The sequence below is a fragment of the Mustelus asterias genome, chromosome 13, assembly GCF_964213995.1.
Source record: "Mustelus asterias chromosome 13, sMusAst1.hap1.1, whole genome shotgun sequence".
Lineage (NCBI taxonomy): Eukaryota > Metazoa > Chordata > Chondrichthyes > Carcharhiniformes > Triakidae > Mustelus > Mustelus asterias.
This window is the reverse complement of record NC_135813.1, coordinates 65299814-65315104: the sequence shown is the minus strand read 5'-3', so window position 1 is coordinate 65315104 and position 15291 is coordinate 65299814. Positions and strand designations below refer to the sequence as shown.

The 15291-nt window shown below is 51.1% G+C and overlaps 1 protein-coding gene across 1 annotated transcript in view; it reads right to left on the bottom strand.

Annotated features, from left to right (window-relative positions):
- Window positions 1-15291, bottom strand: part of acads (acyl-CoA dehydrogenase short chain) — a 163426-nt gene that overhangs the window by 75839 nt on the left and 72296 nt on the right. The window contains exon 6 of the mRNA XM_078226956.1: window positions 11913-12083. Coding sequence (XP_078083082.1) covers window positions 11913-12083 — 171 coding nt within the window. The remainder of the gene's footprint in view (window positions 1-11912; window positions 12084-15291) is intronic.

The window sequence follows — 15291 nt, the reverse complement described above, 5'->3', positions numbered from 1 at the left end:
GGGGGCGGAGGGGGGGGGGCGGAGGGGGGGGCGGAGGGGGGGGGCGGAGGGGGGGGCGGAGGGGGGGGGCGGAGGGGGGGGCGGAGGGGGGGGCGGAGGGGGGGGCGGAGGGGGGGGCGGAGGGGGGGGGCGGAGGGGGGGGCGGAGGGGGGGGCGGAGGGGGGGGCGGAGGGGGGGGCGGAGGGGGGGGCGGAGGGGGGGGCGGAGGGGGGGGCGGAGGGGGGGGCGGAGGGGGGGGCGGAGGGGGGGGCGGAGGGGGGGGCGGAGGGGGGGGCGGAGGGGGGGGCGGAGGGGGGGGCGGAGGGGGGGGCGGAGGGGGGGGCGGAGGGGGGGGCGGAGGGGGGGGCGGAGGGGGGGGCGGAGGGGGGGGCGGAGGGGGGGGCGGAGGGGGGGGCGGAGGGGGGGGCGGAGGGGGGGGCGGAGGGGGGGGCGGAGGGGGGGGCGGAGGGGGGGGCGGAGGGGGGGCGGAGGGGGGGGCGGAGGGGGGGCGGAGGGGGGGGCGGAGGGGGGGGCGGAGGGGGGGGCGGAGGGGGGGGCGGAGGGGGGGGCGGAGGGGGGGGCGGAGGGGGGGGCGGAGGGGGGGGCGGAGGGGGGGGCGGAGGGGGGGGCGGAGGGGGGGGCGGAGGGGGGGGCGGAGGGGGGGGCGGAGGGGGGGGCGGAGGGGGGGGCGGAGGGGGGGGCGGAGGGGGGGGCGGAGGGGGGGGCGGAGGGGGGGGCGGAGGGGGGGGCGGAGGGGGGGGCGGAGGGGGGGGCGGAGGGGGGGGCGGAGGGGGGGGCGGAGGGGGGGGCGGAGGGGGGGGCGGAGGGGGGGGCGGAGGGGGGGGCGGAGGGGGGGGCGGAGGGGGAGGCGGAGGGGGAGGCGGAGGGGGAGGCGGAGGGGGAGGCGGAGGGGGAGGCGGAGGGGGGGGCGGAGGGGGAGGCGGAGGGTGGGGCGGAGGGTGGGGCGGGGGGGGCGCGGAGGGGGGTGCGGGGGGGGCGGGGGTGGGCGGGGGGGCGAGGGGGGGACGGAGGGGCGCGGGGGGGCGGAGGGGCGCGGGGGGGGCGGGGGGGGCGGAGGGGGGCGCGGGGAGCGCGGAGGGGCGCGGGGTCGCGGAGGGGCGCGGGGGGCGCGGGGGGCGCGGGGGGCGCGGGGGGCGCGGGGGGCGCGGGGGGCGCGGGGGGCGCGGGGGGGCGCGGGGGGCGCGGGGGGGCGCGGGGGGCGCGGGGGGCGCGGAGGGGCAAGGGGGGCGCGGAGGGGCAAGGGGGGCGCGGAGGGGCAAGGGGGGCGCGGAGGGGCAAGGGGGGCGCGGAGGGGCAAGGGGGGCGCGGAGGGGCAAGGGGGCGCGGAGGGGCAAGGGGGCGCGGAGGGGCAAGGGGGGCGCGGAGGGGCAAGGGGGGCGCGGAGGGGCAAGGGGGGCGCGGAGGGGCAAGGGGGGCGCGGAGGGGCAAGGGGGGCGCGGAGGGGCAAGGGGGGCGCGGAGGGGCAAGGGGGGCGCGGAGGGGCAAGGGGGGCGCGGAGGGGCAAGGGGGCGCGGAGGGGCAAGGGGGCGCGGAGGGGCAAGGGGGGCGCGGAGGGGCAAGGAGGGCGCGGAGGGGCAAGGGGGGCGCGCGAAGGGGCAAGGCGGGCGCGCGTAGGAGCAAGGCGGGCGCGCGGAGGGGCAAGGCGGGCGCGCGGAGGGGCAAGGCGGGCGCGCGGAGGGGCAAGGCGGGCGCGCGGAGGGGCAAGGCGGGCGCGCGGAGGGGCAAGGCGGGCGCGCGGAGGGGCAAGGCGGGCGCGCGGAGGGGCAAGGCGGGCGCGCGGAGGGGCAAGGCGGGCGCGCGGAGGGGCAAGGCGGGCGCGCGGAGGGGCAAGGCGGGCGCGCGGAGGGGCAAGGCGGGCGCGCGGAGGGGCAAGGCGGGCGCGCGGAGGGGCAAGGCGGGCGCGCGGAGGGGCAAGGCGGGCGCGCGGAGGGGCAAGGCGGGCGCGCGGAGGGGCAAGGCGGGCGCGCGGAGGGGCAAGGCGGGCGCGCGGAGGGGCAAGGCGGGCGCGCGGAGGGGCAAGGCGGGCGCGCGGAGGGGCAAGGCGGGCGCGCGGAGGGGCAAGGCGGGCGCGCGGAGGGGCAAGGCGGGCGCGCGGAGGGGCAAGGCGGGCGCGCGGAGGGGCATGGCGGGCGCGCGGAGGGGCAGAGCGGGCGCGCGGAGGGGCAAGGCGGGCGCGCGGAGGGGCAAGGCGGGCGCACGGGGGGCAAGGCGGGCGCGCGGAGGGGCAGGGCGGGCGCGCGGAGGGGCGAAGGGAGGCACGGAGGGGTGAAGGGAGGCACGGAGGGGTGAAGGGAGGCACGGAGGGGTGAAGGGGGGCACGGAGGGGTGATGGGGGGCACGGAGGGGTGATGGGGGGCACGGAGGGGTGAAGGGGGGCACGGAGGGGTGAAGGGGGGCACGGAGGGGTGAAGGGGGGCACGGAGGGGTGAAGGGGGGCACGGAGGGGTGAAGGGGGCATGGAGGGGTGAAGGGGGCATGGAGGGGTGAAGGGGGCATGGAGGGGTGAAGGGGGCATGGAGGGGTGAAGGGGGCATGGAGGGGTGAAGGGGGCATGGAGGGGTGAAGGGGGCATGGAGGGGTGAAGGGGGCATGGAGGGGTGAAGGGGGCATGGAGGGGTGAAGGGGGCATGGAGGGGTGAAGGGGGCATGGAGGGGTGAAGGGGGCATGGAGGGGTGAAGGGGGCATGGAGGGGTGAAGGGGGCATGGAGGGGTGAAGGGGGCATGGAGGGGTGAAGGGGGCATGGAGCGGTGAAGGGGGCATGGAGGGGTGAAGGGGGCATGGAGGGGTGAAGGGGGGCATGGTGGGGTGAAGGGGGGCATGGTGGGGTGAAGGGGGGCATGGAGGGGTGAAGGGGGGCTTGGAGGGGTGAAGGGGGGCATGGAGGGGTGAAGGGGGGAGGGAGGGAGGGTGATTGTCAACGCACCAATTAACCAGATTCTCTATCTCATTGCTGTACTCTGTCTCGTAATTCTTTGAGATCCGACCACTATGGTGGTGTCGACAGCGAACTTGAAAAGTGAGTTGGAGGGGAATTTGGCCACACAATCATGGGGGTATAAGGTGCAAAGTAAGGGGCTGAGGACAGAGCTTTGTGGGGCACCGGTGTTGAGGATAATAGTGAAGGAGGTGTTGTTGCATGTCCTTACTGATTGCAGTCTGTGAGTTAGGAATCCAGTCACAGAGGGAGGAGCCGAGCCCGAGGCCATGGAGTTTGGAGATGAGTTTTGTCGGGATAATGGTGTTGAAGGCTAAGCTGTAGTCAATAAAAAGGAGAAAAAAGCAAAATACTGTGGATGCTGGAATCTGAAACAGAAACAGAAAATTTTGGAAAATCTCAGGTGGTCTGACAGCATCTGTGGAGAGAGAATAGAGCCAACGTTCTGAGACTGTACGACCCTTCGTCAGACCTGCTGAGATTTTCCAGCATCTTCTGTTTGTGTTTAATAAATGGGTGTCTGGCCAGTTGAAGAGCTGTTGGCCAATCTGGTTGGCCAGCAGCTCTCATGGGTGGGACTTCCATCCGCCCTTGACAAGAAGTTCTGTTCAAGTGAGTGTTAAATGGCAGCGAGAGTTCAAAGTTGGCAGCAGTGCATTAGGTGCTGACTCTCAGGATGGCGAGTGCCGTCCGCTCTCCATCCTTAAAATTCTATCCTTTCCAAAGGGTATGCGAAACATGAGAAATTTCTGTCTTAAAAGCCCTTTAAAAGGATGTGTTAACAGGTCGCGAGATGGAACATTACATCTAGATATTGACAACAGGGCAAGGAAAATGTCCTGGCACCTGCATACGATGAACAATGCATGACTCAGATGTGGTGACGCTTAAACTAAGAGAACAGCAAACATGTGACAAATGATGATAATGTCAGATCAGAAACTCTAAATGTTAGTCAATTTTTCGAACAGTGTAAAAAAGATACATAAAAAAGAAGTTATGTTAACAACCCAGTATTAAAAATAATTCACTATGACCAACACGAATGCTGAGTTCAATTTACTGAAGCTACGAAACGGGGAAAAAAAGAGCAGAGGCATGTTATACTAAATGCTTAATCTTCCTAATAAAACATGGAATTTCCTTGATTTATGCTACCAGAGATTGTGGATACATTTATTGTGTAGCTACATGCAGAGTCCAGTCAGGAAGCATGTTGTTTGTATTCCATGGCTCCAAATCAAGGTCTTGCAGCCAGGAGTGCCTTCTGGAAGTCCATATGAATAACATTCATAGAAACTCCTTTATCCACCACGTTAGTGGCTTTCTCAAAAATTCAACTTGGTTCATTAGACAGAACCTACACTTGTACAAATCTCTGCTGGTTCTCTTTGACCAGTTCACTTTTTTTCTTTATTCTTTCATGGGATGTGGGCATCGTTGGCAAGGCCAGCATTTGTTGCCCACCCCTCATTGCTCTTTTGAACGGGGTTAAAAGTCAACCACATTGCTGTGGGCCTTGAATAATGCTTCCCAAATCTTGTCATGACACACCTTTCCACTACAAAACGTTTTGATGCACACCTATTTTCTCCAACTAAACTGCTCTCTGGCAAAAACCTTTTATATACAAGGCTCGATGAGCCAAATGACCTCCTTCTGAACTGTAGAGATGCTAAGATTCGAGATATAAAACCTCCTAAAAACACGTCAGGCCATCATTTAATGCAATTTTCATTAAGAAGTTTACAATGGATCTTGATCAATTGGGCCAGTGGGCTGACGAATGGCAGATGGAGTTTAATTTAGACAAATGCGAAGTGATGCATTTTGGTAGATTGAACCAGGGCAGGACTTACTCAGTTAATGGTAGGACATTGGGGAGAGTTACAGAACAAAGATCTAGGGGTACATGTTCATAGCTCCTTGAAAGTGGAGTCACAGGTGGACAGTGGTGAAGAAGGCATTCGGCATGCTTGGTTTCATCGGTCAGAACATTGAATACAGGAGTTGGGACATCTTATTGAAGTTGTACAAGACATTGGTAAGGCCACACTTGGAATACTGTGTGCAATTCTGGTCACCCTATTATAGAAAGGATATTATTAAACTAGAAAGAGTGCAGAAAAGATTTACTAGGATGCTAATGGGACTTGATGGATTGAGTTATAAGGAGAGGCTGGATAGACTGGGACTTTTTTCTCTGGAGCGTAGGAGGCTGAGGGGTGATCTTATAGAGGTCTTTAAAATAATGTGGGGCATAGATCAGCTAGATAGTCAATATCTTTTCCCAAAGGTAGGGGAGTCTAAAACTAGAGGGCATAGGTTTAAGGTGAGAGGGGAGAGATACAAAAGTGTCCAGAGGGGCAATTTTTTCACACACAGGGTGGTGAGTGTCTGGAACAAGCTGCCAGAGGTAGTAGTAGAGGCGGGTACAATTTTGTCTCTTAAAAAGCATTTAGATAGTTACATGGGTACGATGGGTATAGAGGGATATGGGCCAAATGCAGGCAATTGGGATTAGTTTAGGGGTTTTAAAAAAAAAGAGCGGCATGGACAAGTTGGGCCGAAGGGCCTGTTTCCATGCTGTAAACCTCTATGACTCTAATGTAAGCCAGTTGCATGTCAAATACAATACTTATATTGAAAATGTACACAATTTAAAATTGTTTTCCATTAAAGATTTTAATTGTTTTCAGTTTTTCGAAGTCTACATTTGTCAATGTGAAAGTTCATAAATAAAGGGTAGTTGTGCAACCAGAATCTTACTGACAATGTTAGCCTGACACCTGGGCCTGCCTCTGTGAGCAGACTCTCTTGATCTGGGATGGAATTGATGACAGGGTGACTTTCAGGTCCTGTTCCACTGACGGGCGCTCCGTCCTTTTGTTTTTTACATAAGCCAGCATTGAGAACGTCAACTCACACAGGTAGGTCGTGGGAAACAGGAAGAGAACTGCCATAGCATGATGTGAAATAAATGGATATTCTTGTTCGCAAGAAACCAAAATGTGTCCAGAGGCATCTCTGCAAACTTCAGTGCATGATCCATCCTGAGCACTGCAAATTCCTCTTGTTCTTTTAGTGACAACTGCTTTGATGATTCAAGAGAATGTGAACTGAATGGATCATGTGTCCAGTCAAAGTCTTCCATATCCGAGGAGGGGAAGTAGCAGTTAAACTTCTCCTGTAGTGTTTTAAGATGTGTGGAGATGAGGTTGAGTATGGTTTTGCCAGCAGGATTTGCTGATGCCAGCTTGAACATCTCATTCGACCCACTTGCCACTTTTCCCCGCCAAAGGGCCAGTTTTGATCTGAAGCCTGAAGTTTGTCTGCGGCAGTCAGAATGTTCTCATTTCCCCCTTGCATTTTAACATTCAGCTCGGTCAGACTCCTGAATATATCTGGAAGATTTGCAAGCCGAATGCACCAAGAATCATCACATATTAAATCTTTGTGTGGCAATTCATGCGGAGCCGAAAACCCTTTCAGTGCATTGTGGACTTCATAAACATGAGCCAGGACCTTTTCCCGAGACAACCACCACACCTGTGTGCATGAATAAACCCTGGTACTCGACTCCCATCTCTCCACACAAGATGGTAAACAAGCGCGATTTCAAAGGACGTGACTTAACATAATTCACGATTTTCACAGTTTGTTCCAACACGAGTTAATTCAGATGGTACTGTTTTGCAACAAGGGTTTCACGATGCAGGATACAGTGGCTGACGCGGATATTAGGATTCTGTTCTTTCACCTTACTCAGGAATCCTTTGATCTTTTCCCATCACTGAAGCCGCTCCATCAGTGCAGATGCTATGGCACTTGGTCCAGTTAACATTGCTTCTCTTCAGATAGTAAGAAGTCTCACAACTCCAGGTTCAAGTCCAACAGGTTTATTTGGTAGCACAAGCCGCAGTAATTTTGGTAATTTTGTCATTTCGCAGTAATTTTGGTAGCTTTCCGAAAGCTAGTGGCTTGTGCTGCCAAATAAACCTGTTGGACTTGAACCTGGTGTTGTGAGACTTCTTACTGTGCCCACCCCAGTCCAACACCGGCATCTCCACATCATCACTTCAGATAAGCAGGGTAGATGTGATACAAAAGATTTCCTCTCTGGTCGCATGACCAGGCAGTTCTTTGCAAAAGAAGAAACGGTCTCTGATAGAATCCTCATTAACATACCTCGCGTTGGCAAACAGCCAGCAGTGTCTGCTAATATCTGTGGGAGCATCAATCAGCAGGGCAAATTTTCCACTTGTTTCTAATTCCTGTTGAAGCACTGGTTCAATATCAACTGACATTTCATCAATACGCCGTTTGATTGTACTATTAGACAGAGGAATTTGTGTCGATTTCTTCAGCAACTTCAGCTCCCAACATTACTCTCTCAATACTTTTGCATGCTGACAGGATTCGGGTTTCAGCAACGGTGTGCGGCTTCTTTGATTTTACCATGAGCTCAGCCATCAGCTAACTTGCCTCCTGCACATTATCTGAAACCCGCACACACTCCATCATTTTGCTTTAGGTTCTCTCAGGTTTTGAGGTACTGTACATCCTTGCTGGAGAGCAAATGGTGTTTTGTATAGAAATGGCACTTCAACTTGCTTGGTACCATTGCAGCATTTGAGCGTCTCCACAGATGAGGCATCCTGGGACTGGGCAGGAGGCATCACCAGTCCACGAAAATCCAAAGGCCAAGTAGCCATCACTGTACTGACTGTGTACATACCTCGCTTTTTTCCACTGAGGTTCCATTCTTTTGGCCACATCGGCATCAGAGTGGGATTCTTCACTCCTCCAAGACCTTATCCATGTTGTGGTCATATACACAACACTACACAAGAAATGCATCAACTTACAAGCATAATTTCAGCTCTTCTGCTGTGCCAAGCCAAAAAGTGCTCCTCCAAAGGTGTACCCTTGCCTCAGCGTCACGTAACATGGTGTTATCTACCTTCAGCTGCCTTCTTGATCTTTGCAGCTTCTTTTTGGGTCTCTTTGACCATCTCACTTAAGGTCTGCTCCTTGTAGCCATTTTTCCAATGGGAACTGTTTCGCCTTTTCTGAACTTCATTGCTTCCTGTTTCTTACCTCTGTCTTCTTCCCTTACTGGAAACATTGTTTTTTCCCCCCCACTTTTCCCTGTTTTTATTGACCACTCACTGTCTCCCTCGCATCTCTCAGGGTTTGTGCGTCCTTGTGTTTTCGCTTTTTGCGCAGGACCTTCATCTTCAGCTCCATAGTCAGCATCACCAATCCCGAGGAACCTGGGGTCTCCCCTGCATGCACCAACTGGGAAAAGACTGCACGTACACGGTTCAGATTGTTTTGCATTGGTCAGGCCCATCAACAGACATCTGGCCAATGCTAAAAATCCAAATGGAACATGGAGGCTGGCACACGCGTGGAAGGCCTGAGATTCATCAGGACTTGGAGATTTGGTTTATTTAAATTCAACTTTAATCATTTGAATCTTATTTCGTGGCACACCAAACCCCTGGTCTAGAGTCACATGTGGGCCAGGCTGGGTAAGGGTGTCAGGTTTCCTTCCCAAAATGGTTTTATTTCACAATAATCAGTGATAGTTGCCATGGTCAGTATTACTGAGACTTTATATTCCAGATATTTTTATTATCAGTTGAATTTAACTTCCACCAGCTGCCATGGTGTGATTTGAACCCATGGCCTCTGGATTACTAATCCAGCAATACTACCATTATGCCACCATCTCCCCCCAAGTGCTGAGATGTAAGAAAGTATCAATAACATAAACAATAAGCCCTTGAAAACACTTAAACTTGTGTAAATAAACATTGTGCAATTGACAGCAGAGATCAAAGAGCCTGAAGTGTCAATCAAACAATGCTTTCTCTGGGGTGCAAGCTGTTTCAGGAAGAGTAATGGTTGTCTAAGCTCTCAGCCAAGACTCATTATGGTACTTGATATTGATACTTTAAAGGGTCTGGGTGACTGACACTTTTATTGCCTTCGAAGTGAAATGACATTTTTTAATATAGTAGAAAAATATGAATGAATTACTGACTTTTAAAACTTTTTTTGGACATCATCCTGTCACTGTAGGGCTTATTGGTTCTATATAGCATACAGTGGGTTAATGAACATGGAAGGCATAGCTTGAAATTGAGGGCATGGGGGTCTCGTGGGTGAGTGGGGGATTTGGCTTGACATGGGGGAGCATGAGGAGTACTTTTGAACCTATGTTTTAAAAGGTCTCCTCATGCAGGCTAGGGCCCACGTCTGCTTTGAGGGGTTGTGAACCACAACTCTTTAAAAACCTGGCCCAACTCCGTGAATTTTGCAGAGAGGTAGGAAGTGCCTATTTGCACAATGCAGCAGGCCAGGCCAGGAATGCTGGATGCGGGTTTTGACAGGAATCAGCCCACACCTTTCAAAGGCACCCTTGAAAACCAGACAGCCCTGGAAAGGGTCAGGAATCCCGAAATCAGGACTTCCCCACCATTCTTAAAGGGCTCCCATCTCATCACGACTCTGAACATCCAGCATTTAGGCTGTAGTGTGAACATTTCACATGACTGATTTAATGTACAAGATAAATAACCAATTTCCTGTATCCAGTAGTTTCAATGCAGCACCAGTCACACAATGTATTATCACAGAAACCAGCACTCTCTTATGTTTGGCACTTTTGTGTGTCTTGTGGCACTCATCATCTCCTTCCCAAGGCAATTAAGGGTCATCTTATCAGTGATGCTCACATTACAAGAATGAAGAAAAAAAAACAGAGGCAGTAATTCCCATCACAGTTCAATTATTGAACAAAATTATTTCACAAGATGTGGGCAGCATTGGCTTGGCGAGCATTTATTGTCCATCGCTAATTGCCCTTGAGAAAGTGGTGGTGAGCCACTTTCTTGAACTGCTGCAGTCCCGTAGATACACCCACAGAGCTGTTAGGCAGGGAACTCCTGGATCTTGATCCAGCAACAGTGAAGGAACTGTGATATATTTCCAAGTCAAGATAGTGTGACAGTTGGAGGAGAACTTGTAGGTCTGGTGTTCCCATGTATCTGCTGCCCTTGGTCTTCTAAGTAGTGGAGATTGTGGGTTTGTACAGTGCTGTTGAAAGAGCCTTGGTGATTTGTTGTAGTGTACATTGCAGATGGTACCGGCTGCTGCTACTGTGCATCAGTGGTGGAAGGAGTGAATATTTAAGGTCGTGGATGGGTTGCCAGTCAAGCCTGGTGTTGGATGGTGAACTTCCTGACTGTTAGGGCTGCACTCATCCAGGCAAGTGGAGACAATTCCATCACACTCCTGACCCCTTGTGCCTTGTAGATGGTGGACAGGCTTTGGGGAGTCTAGAGATGCGTTACTCTCCGTACAATTCCCAGCCTCTGATCTGCTCTGGTATCCACAGTATTTATATGGCTGATCCAGTTCAATTTCTGGTCAATGGTAACCCCCAGGATGTTGATAGTGGGGGAGTCAGTGGTGGTAATGTTACTGAATGTCAAGGGGAGTTGGTTAGATTCTCTCTTTTTGGAGATGGTCATTGCCTAGCACTTGTGTGGCGCAAATATTACATTCAACCCAAGTCTGAATATTTCCAGGTCTTGCTGCGGATGGCTTCAGTAACTGAGGAGTTGCATTTGCAGCTGAACATTGTGCAACCATCAGCAAACATCCCTAGTTTAGACATTAAGAGGGAAGGAAGGTCATTGATGAAGCAGCTGAAGATGGTTGGCTCTAGGACACTACCCTGAGGCACCTCTGCAGTGAAGTCCCAGAACTGAGATGATTGACCTCCAACCACCACAACCATCTTTCTTGGTGCTATGCATGACTCCAATCAATAGAGAGTTTTCCTCTCCATTCCTATTGATTCCAGTTTTGCTCGGGTTCTTTGATGCCACCCTGAGCTCTCAGCATGGTTCGGTGAATATGACTACGTCAGGCTGTTGCATGACTAGTCTGTGGAACAGTTCTCCCAATTTTGGCACAGGCCCCCAGATGTTAGTAAGGAGGACCTTGCAGGGTTGACAAGTGCTAGATCGATGCTGGGTGATCCATCTGGTTTCATTCCTTATTGACTTTCTGTAGAGATTTTGAGACAACTGAGTGGCTTAATAGGCCATTTCAGAGAGCATTTAAGTGTCAAGCACATTGCTGAGGGTGCAGAGTCACATGTAGGTTAGACAGGGTAAAGATAGCAGACATTTTTCCTAAAAGGGAAGATTTTTCTTTGAAGAACATTAGTGAACTAGATGGGTTTTTACAACAATCAACAATGGTTTCATAGTCATCATTACTACCCAATTTAGTAATGGAATTCAAATTCCCCAGAGCATTAGCTCGGGCCTCTGGATTGCTAGTCCGGTGACATTACCACTATGCCTGCACCTCCCCTGTGACGAAATACACAGCAATAACCACAGGTGTAATTTGCTAAGGAAACGTTAACATCCATCAGTGTAGCAACATACCATACTCTTCATGGGTACATACATGCTGTGTGTTGGCTGTAGTTGAATTGGTAGCACTCTCACTACTGAGTCAGAAGGTTCTAAGTTCAAGTCCCACTCCAGGACTTGAGGTCAAAAAATCAAGACTGACTTTTCAGTGGAATGCGAAAGGAGCGCTGCCTTTCAGAGGAGATCCAGTCTGTCCTTCCTCTCAGGTGAATGAGAAAGAAGACACTGCCTATTGTGCAGTAGAGCAGGGGAGTTATCCCCAGCTTCCTGGTCAATATTTATCCCTCAAATCAGCATCACGATTGGAAGGTCATTATCATATAGCTGTTTGTGGGAGCTTGCTGTGTACAAATTGGCTGTTGTTTATCCAACATTACAACAGTGACTACACTTCAAAATAACTTCATTGGCCAGAAAGCGCTTTGGAGATGTCTGGTGGTCATGAACAGGACTATAAACATGCAAGTTTGTTTTCTTACTTGATACCGTTGTTAAAGTAGTGAAAGCACATACCATGGCAATTTTGAATCCAAAGCCTGGTTCTCCCAAGATGTTGTCCTTTGGAAGTCTGCAGTCTTCAAAAATGAGATTTGTGGTAGACGATGCTCTAATTCCCAATTTGTCTTCTTTCTTCCCCAAAGATAGTCCTGGTGTAGGCATCGGAACCAAAAATGCACTTATTCCCTGTAAACACAACGCAAGCAAAGCATATTAGATACACTGGAATAAAAAATGGAATGTATTTTCATAAAGTCATTTTCAAATTTTTAATAAAAACTTTTAAAATAAACTTTATAAAACACTGGCTTGGAATCAACTGGGGCATTTTGAAGGATGTGAATGAGAAATGATTGCTCTGTGGGTGAGGGGTTTCAGTTAGATCGGTATGTTAGAGAAGCTGGGGTCGTTCGCCTTAGAGAAGGGAAGCTTAAGGGGAGATTTTATAGAGATATCCAAAAGCATGAGGGTTCTCAACAGAGAAGAGAGAGAAAAAAAACTGTTCCCATTGGCAGGAGAGCAAACCAGGTTGGCAAACCAGGGGAGATTGGCAAAAGGAGCAATAGACATATGAAGACAAGCATTTTTACACAGCGAGTGGTAAGAATCTGGAATTCACTGCCCGAGAGTGTGGTGGAGGCAGATTCAATGATGTCTCCCCAACAGAGAATTGGATAATTCTCTGAAGAGAAAGTGCAGGACGAGGGGAAAAGAGCAGGGGAGTGGGACTTGGGCCTTTACTTGAGAGAGCAGTCTTACAGAATGCCCCCACCATGGACATGACAGGCCAATTGGCTTCCTTCTGCGCTATAACCATTCTTTGATTATATTACTGGGCGACATACTGGCACAGTGGTTAGCACTGCTGCCTCACAGCGCCAGGGACCTGGGTTCACTTCACTTGGGTCACTGTCTGCGTGGGTTTCCTCCCACAATCTGAAAGACGTGCTGGTTAGGTGCATTGACCCGGACAGGCACCGGAGTGTAGTGACGGGTTAGGTTGATTGACCATGCTAAAATTGCCCTTAGTGTCCTGAGATGGTTAGAGGGATTAGTGGGTAAATATGTAGGGATATGGGGGTAGGACCTGGGTGGGATTGTGGTTGGTGCAGACTCGATGGGCCGAATGGCCTCTTTCTGTACTGTAGGGTTTCTATGATTTCTATGATGATGATGACTCGGGGAATTTCAAAGTAATCTCATTGCAGTGTTAACGTAAGCCTTACTTGTGACTAATAAATAAACTTTACTTTACTTTTATGATCTTCCTATTCTCCCACCTACCCCATTGATCCCAATTTATTTTGCTGAGGTAGAACACTTTGGAACTATGGGCACTATGAAATGTTTTCAATCTAATTACTTGCTTGTTGCAGCTGGAGATTTGCTCAATTTGTGTGGAAAGGCCATTCCCAGAAAATTTGCCTCACAACTTCGCCATAGCTAGGATGTTCCCAATGAAAAGCCACTACTCTGGAACCATAGTTAGCAAGAAGCAAGGTCAGGGACAGAGAGAGCTCTACATTGTTCTGTAGACGTGATAGTGATAAAGGTGGAACAAAAACATAGGCAACTATTAATAAAAAGTACTGAGGTGAAAAAGGAACAAGGAATTTTTAAAAAGCAATCATAATCTCGAATTAACATCAGGTGTTGGTGGTAGAAATAGGACTGTATGGAGAAGGAAGAAAAAGCTTCAAGGAGAAAGATAAGTTTAACATAACGATTAGTACTTGGATGAAAAACAGGTCAATTAAAACCAATTAAAAGTAGTGCCAAATGAAGGGCAAAGTTGTGTTATTTTGAACCAAGAAAAGCCTTATGTATTGTTGGCTGAGAGCCCAAAAATCCATTAGCATATTTAAACAATGAGCCCCAGGGAAAATATTGCTCAATTGACAGCCGGGATCTCTGATCTATGCTGTCAATTTCACAGTGTTCATTTATACAAGTTAAAGAGGTTTTGAGCACTTGTAATTTTGGTTTCTGATACTTTAAAGGGCCTGGATGATTGACACTTCTATTGGGCTGTAGTGAAAAAATTATTTTAAAGGAAATGGAAAGTTATCAATGGATAGCTGTTCTTAAAAGCCTTTTTTTTTTTACACATCCTACTGTCACTATAGTATTCTTTCTATACAATATGTAGTGGGTAAATGGGCATGGGGGGCAGGAGGGACATATGGGTTGTTTGGGGGTCATTCCACCTCTGGCATGGGGCAGCATAGAAATTGTTTGGGGGGGGGGGGAGACCATGTGGGGGGCAAAGTGATGACGGTTAGCACTGGAGGGCCTTTCTGTTTTTATTTTAACTGGAATGAAATCCCTCAGCAGTGAGGCGGGTCTTTTAAACGGACCACCTCCACACTCAGCTGCCTCAGAACTTCTCTGGCTGGGCTATCCCGACTGCAGCCCATACCTCTCAATGAAAATCTCATCCTGGTGAGCACTTTCTCTCATGGTGGGCATGCCGAGTCACTATTTTCCCAACTCAAGGATGAAAATTCAGTTCAGTGTGTTCACAGCATCATAGGAGTTATAATGTTGAAGGAGGCCATTCAGCACGTTAACCTGTGCTGATGCCAACCATTCAACTGGAGTTATTACCTTGCCCTTTTCATAGACTTTATTTTATATACTTACCAAATTCCATTTCAAATAATGCTACCATGTGTACCTCAACAGTAACTTGTAGCAACCCATTCATAGGAACATAGCAAGCCTGTTCTGCCATTCAATTAGATCTTGACAGGTTTTTTTTCATTCATTCATTTGTTGCCCATCCCTAATTGCTAGGCTATTTAAGAGTCAACCACATTGCTGTGGGTCTGAAGTCACCATGTAGGCCAGACCAAGTAAGGATGGCAGATTTCCTTCCCTAAAGGACATTACTGAGCCTGATGGGGTTTTACAACAATTGACAATGGTTTCATGGTCAGCATTAGACTTTTAATTCCATATTTTTATTGAATTCGAATTTCACCATCTGCTTTGGCGGGATTCGAACCTGGGACCCAAGAGCATTATCCTGCGTCTCTGGATTACTAATCCAATGACAATACCTCTACACCATTGCCTCACCATGACTGGTATTTCAACACTACTTATCTGCCTTTCATCCAGATTTCTTGATAGCCTGACCTATCGACTCAAGTTTTGACATTGTTAATTGACAATCCAGTCCTTTCAGACAAAATTAGAATTAAGAGGTAGCCGCACAGTGGTAATGTCACTGGACTAGTAATCCAGAGGCCCAGGTTACTGCCCTGGAGACATGGATTCAAATCCCACCATGGCAGCTGATGGAACTTAGAGAAGAAAGTCTGCCATCCTTACCTGGTCTGGCCTACATATGACTCCAGACTCTCAGCAATATGGTTGATTCTTAATTGCC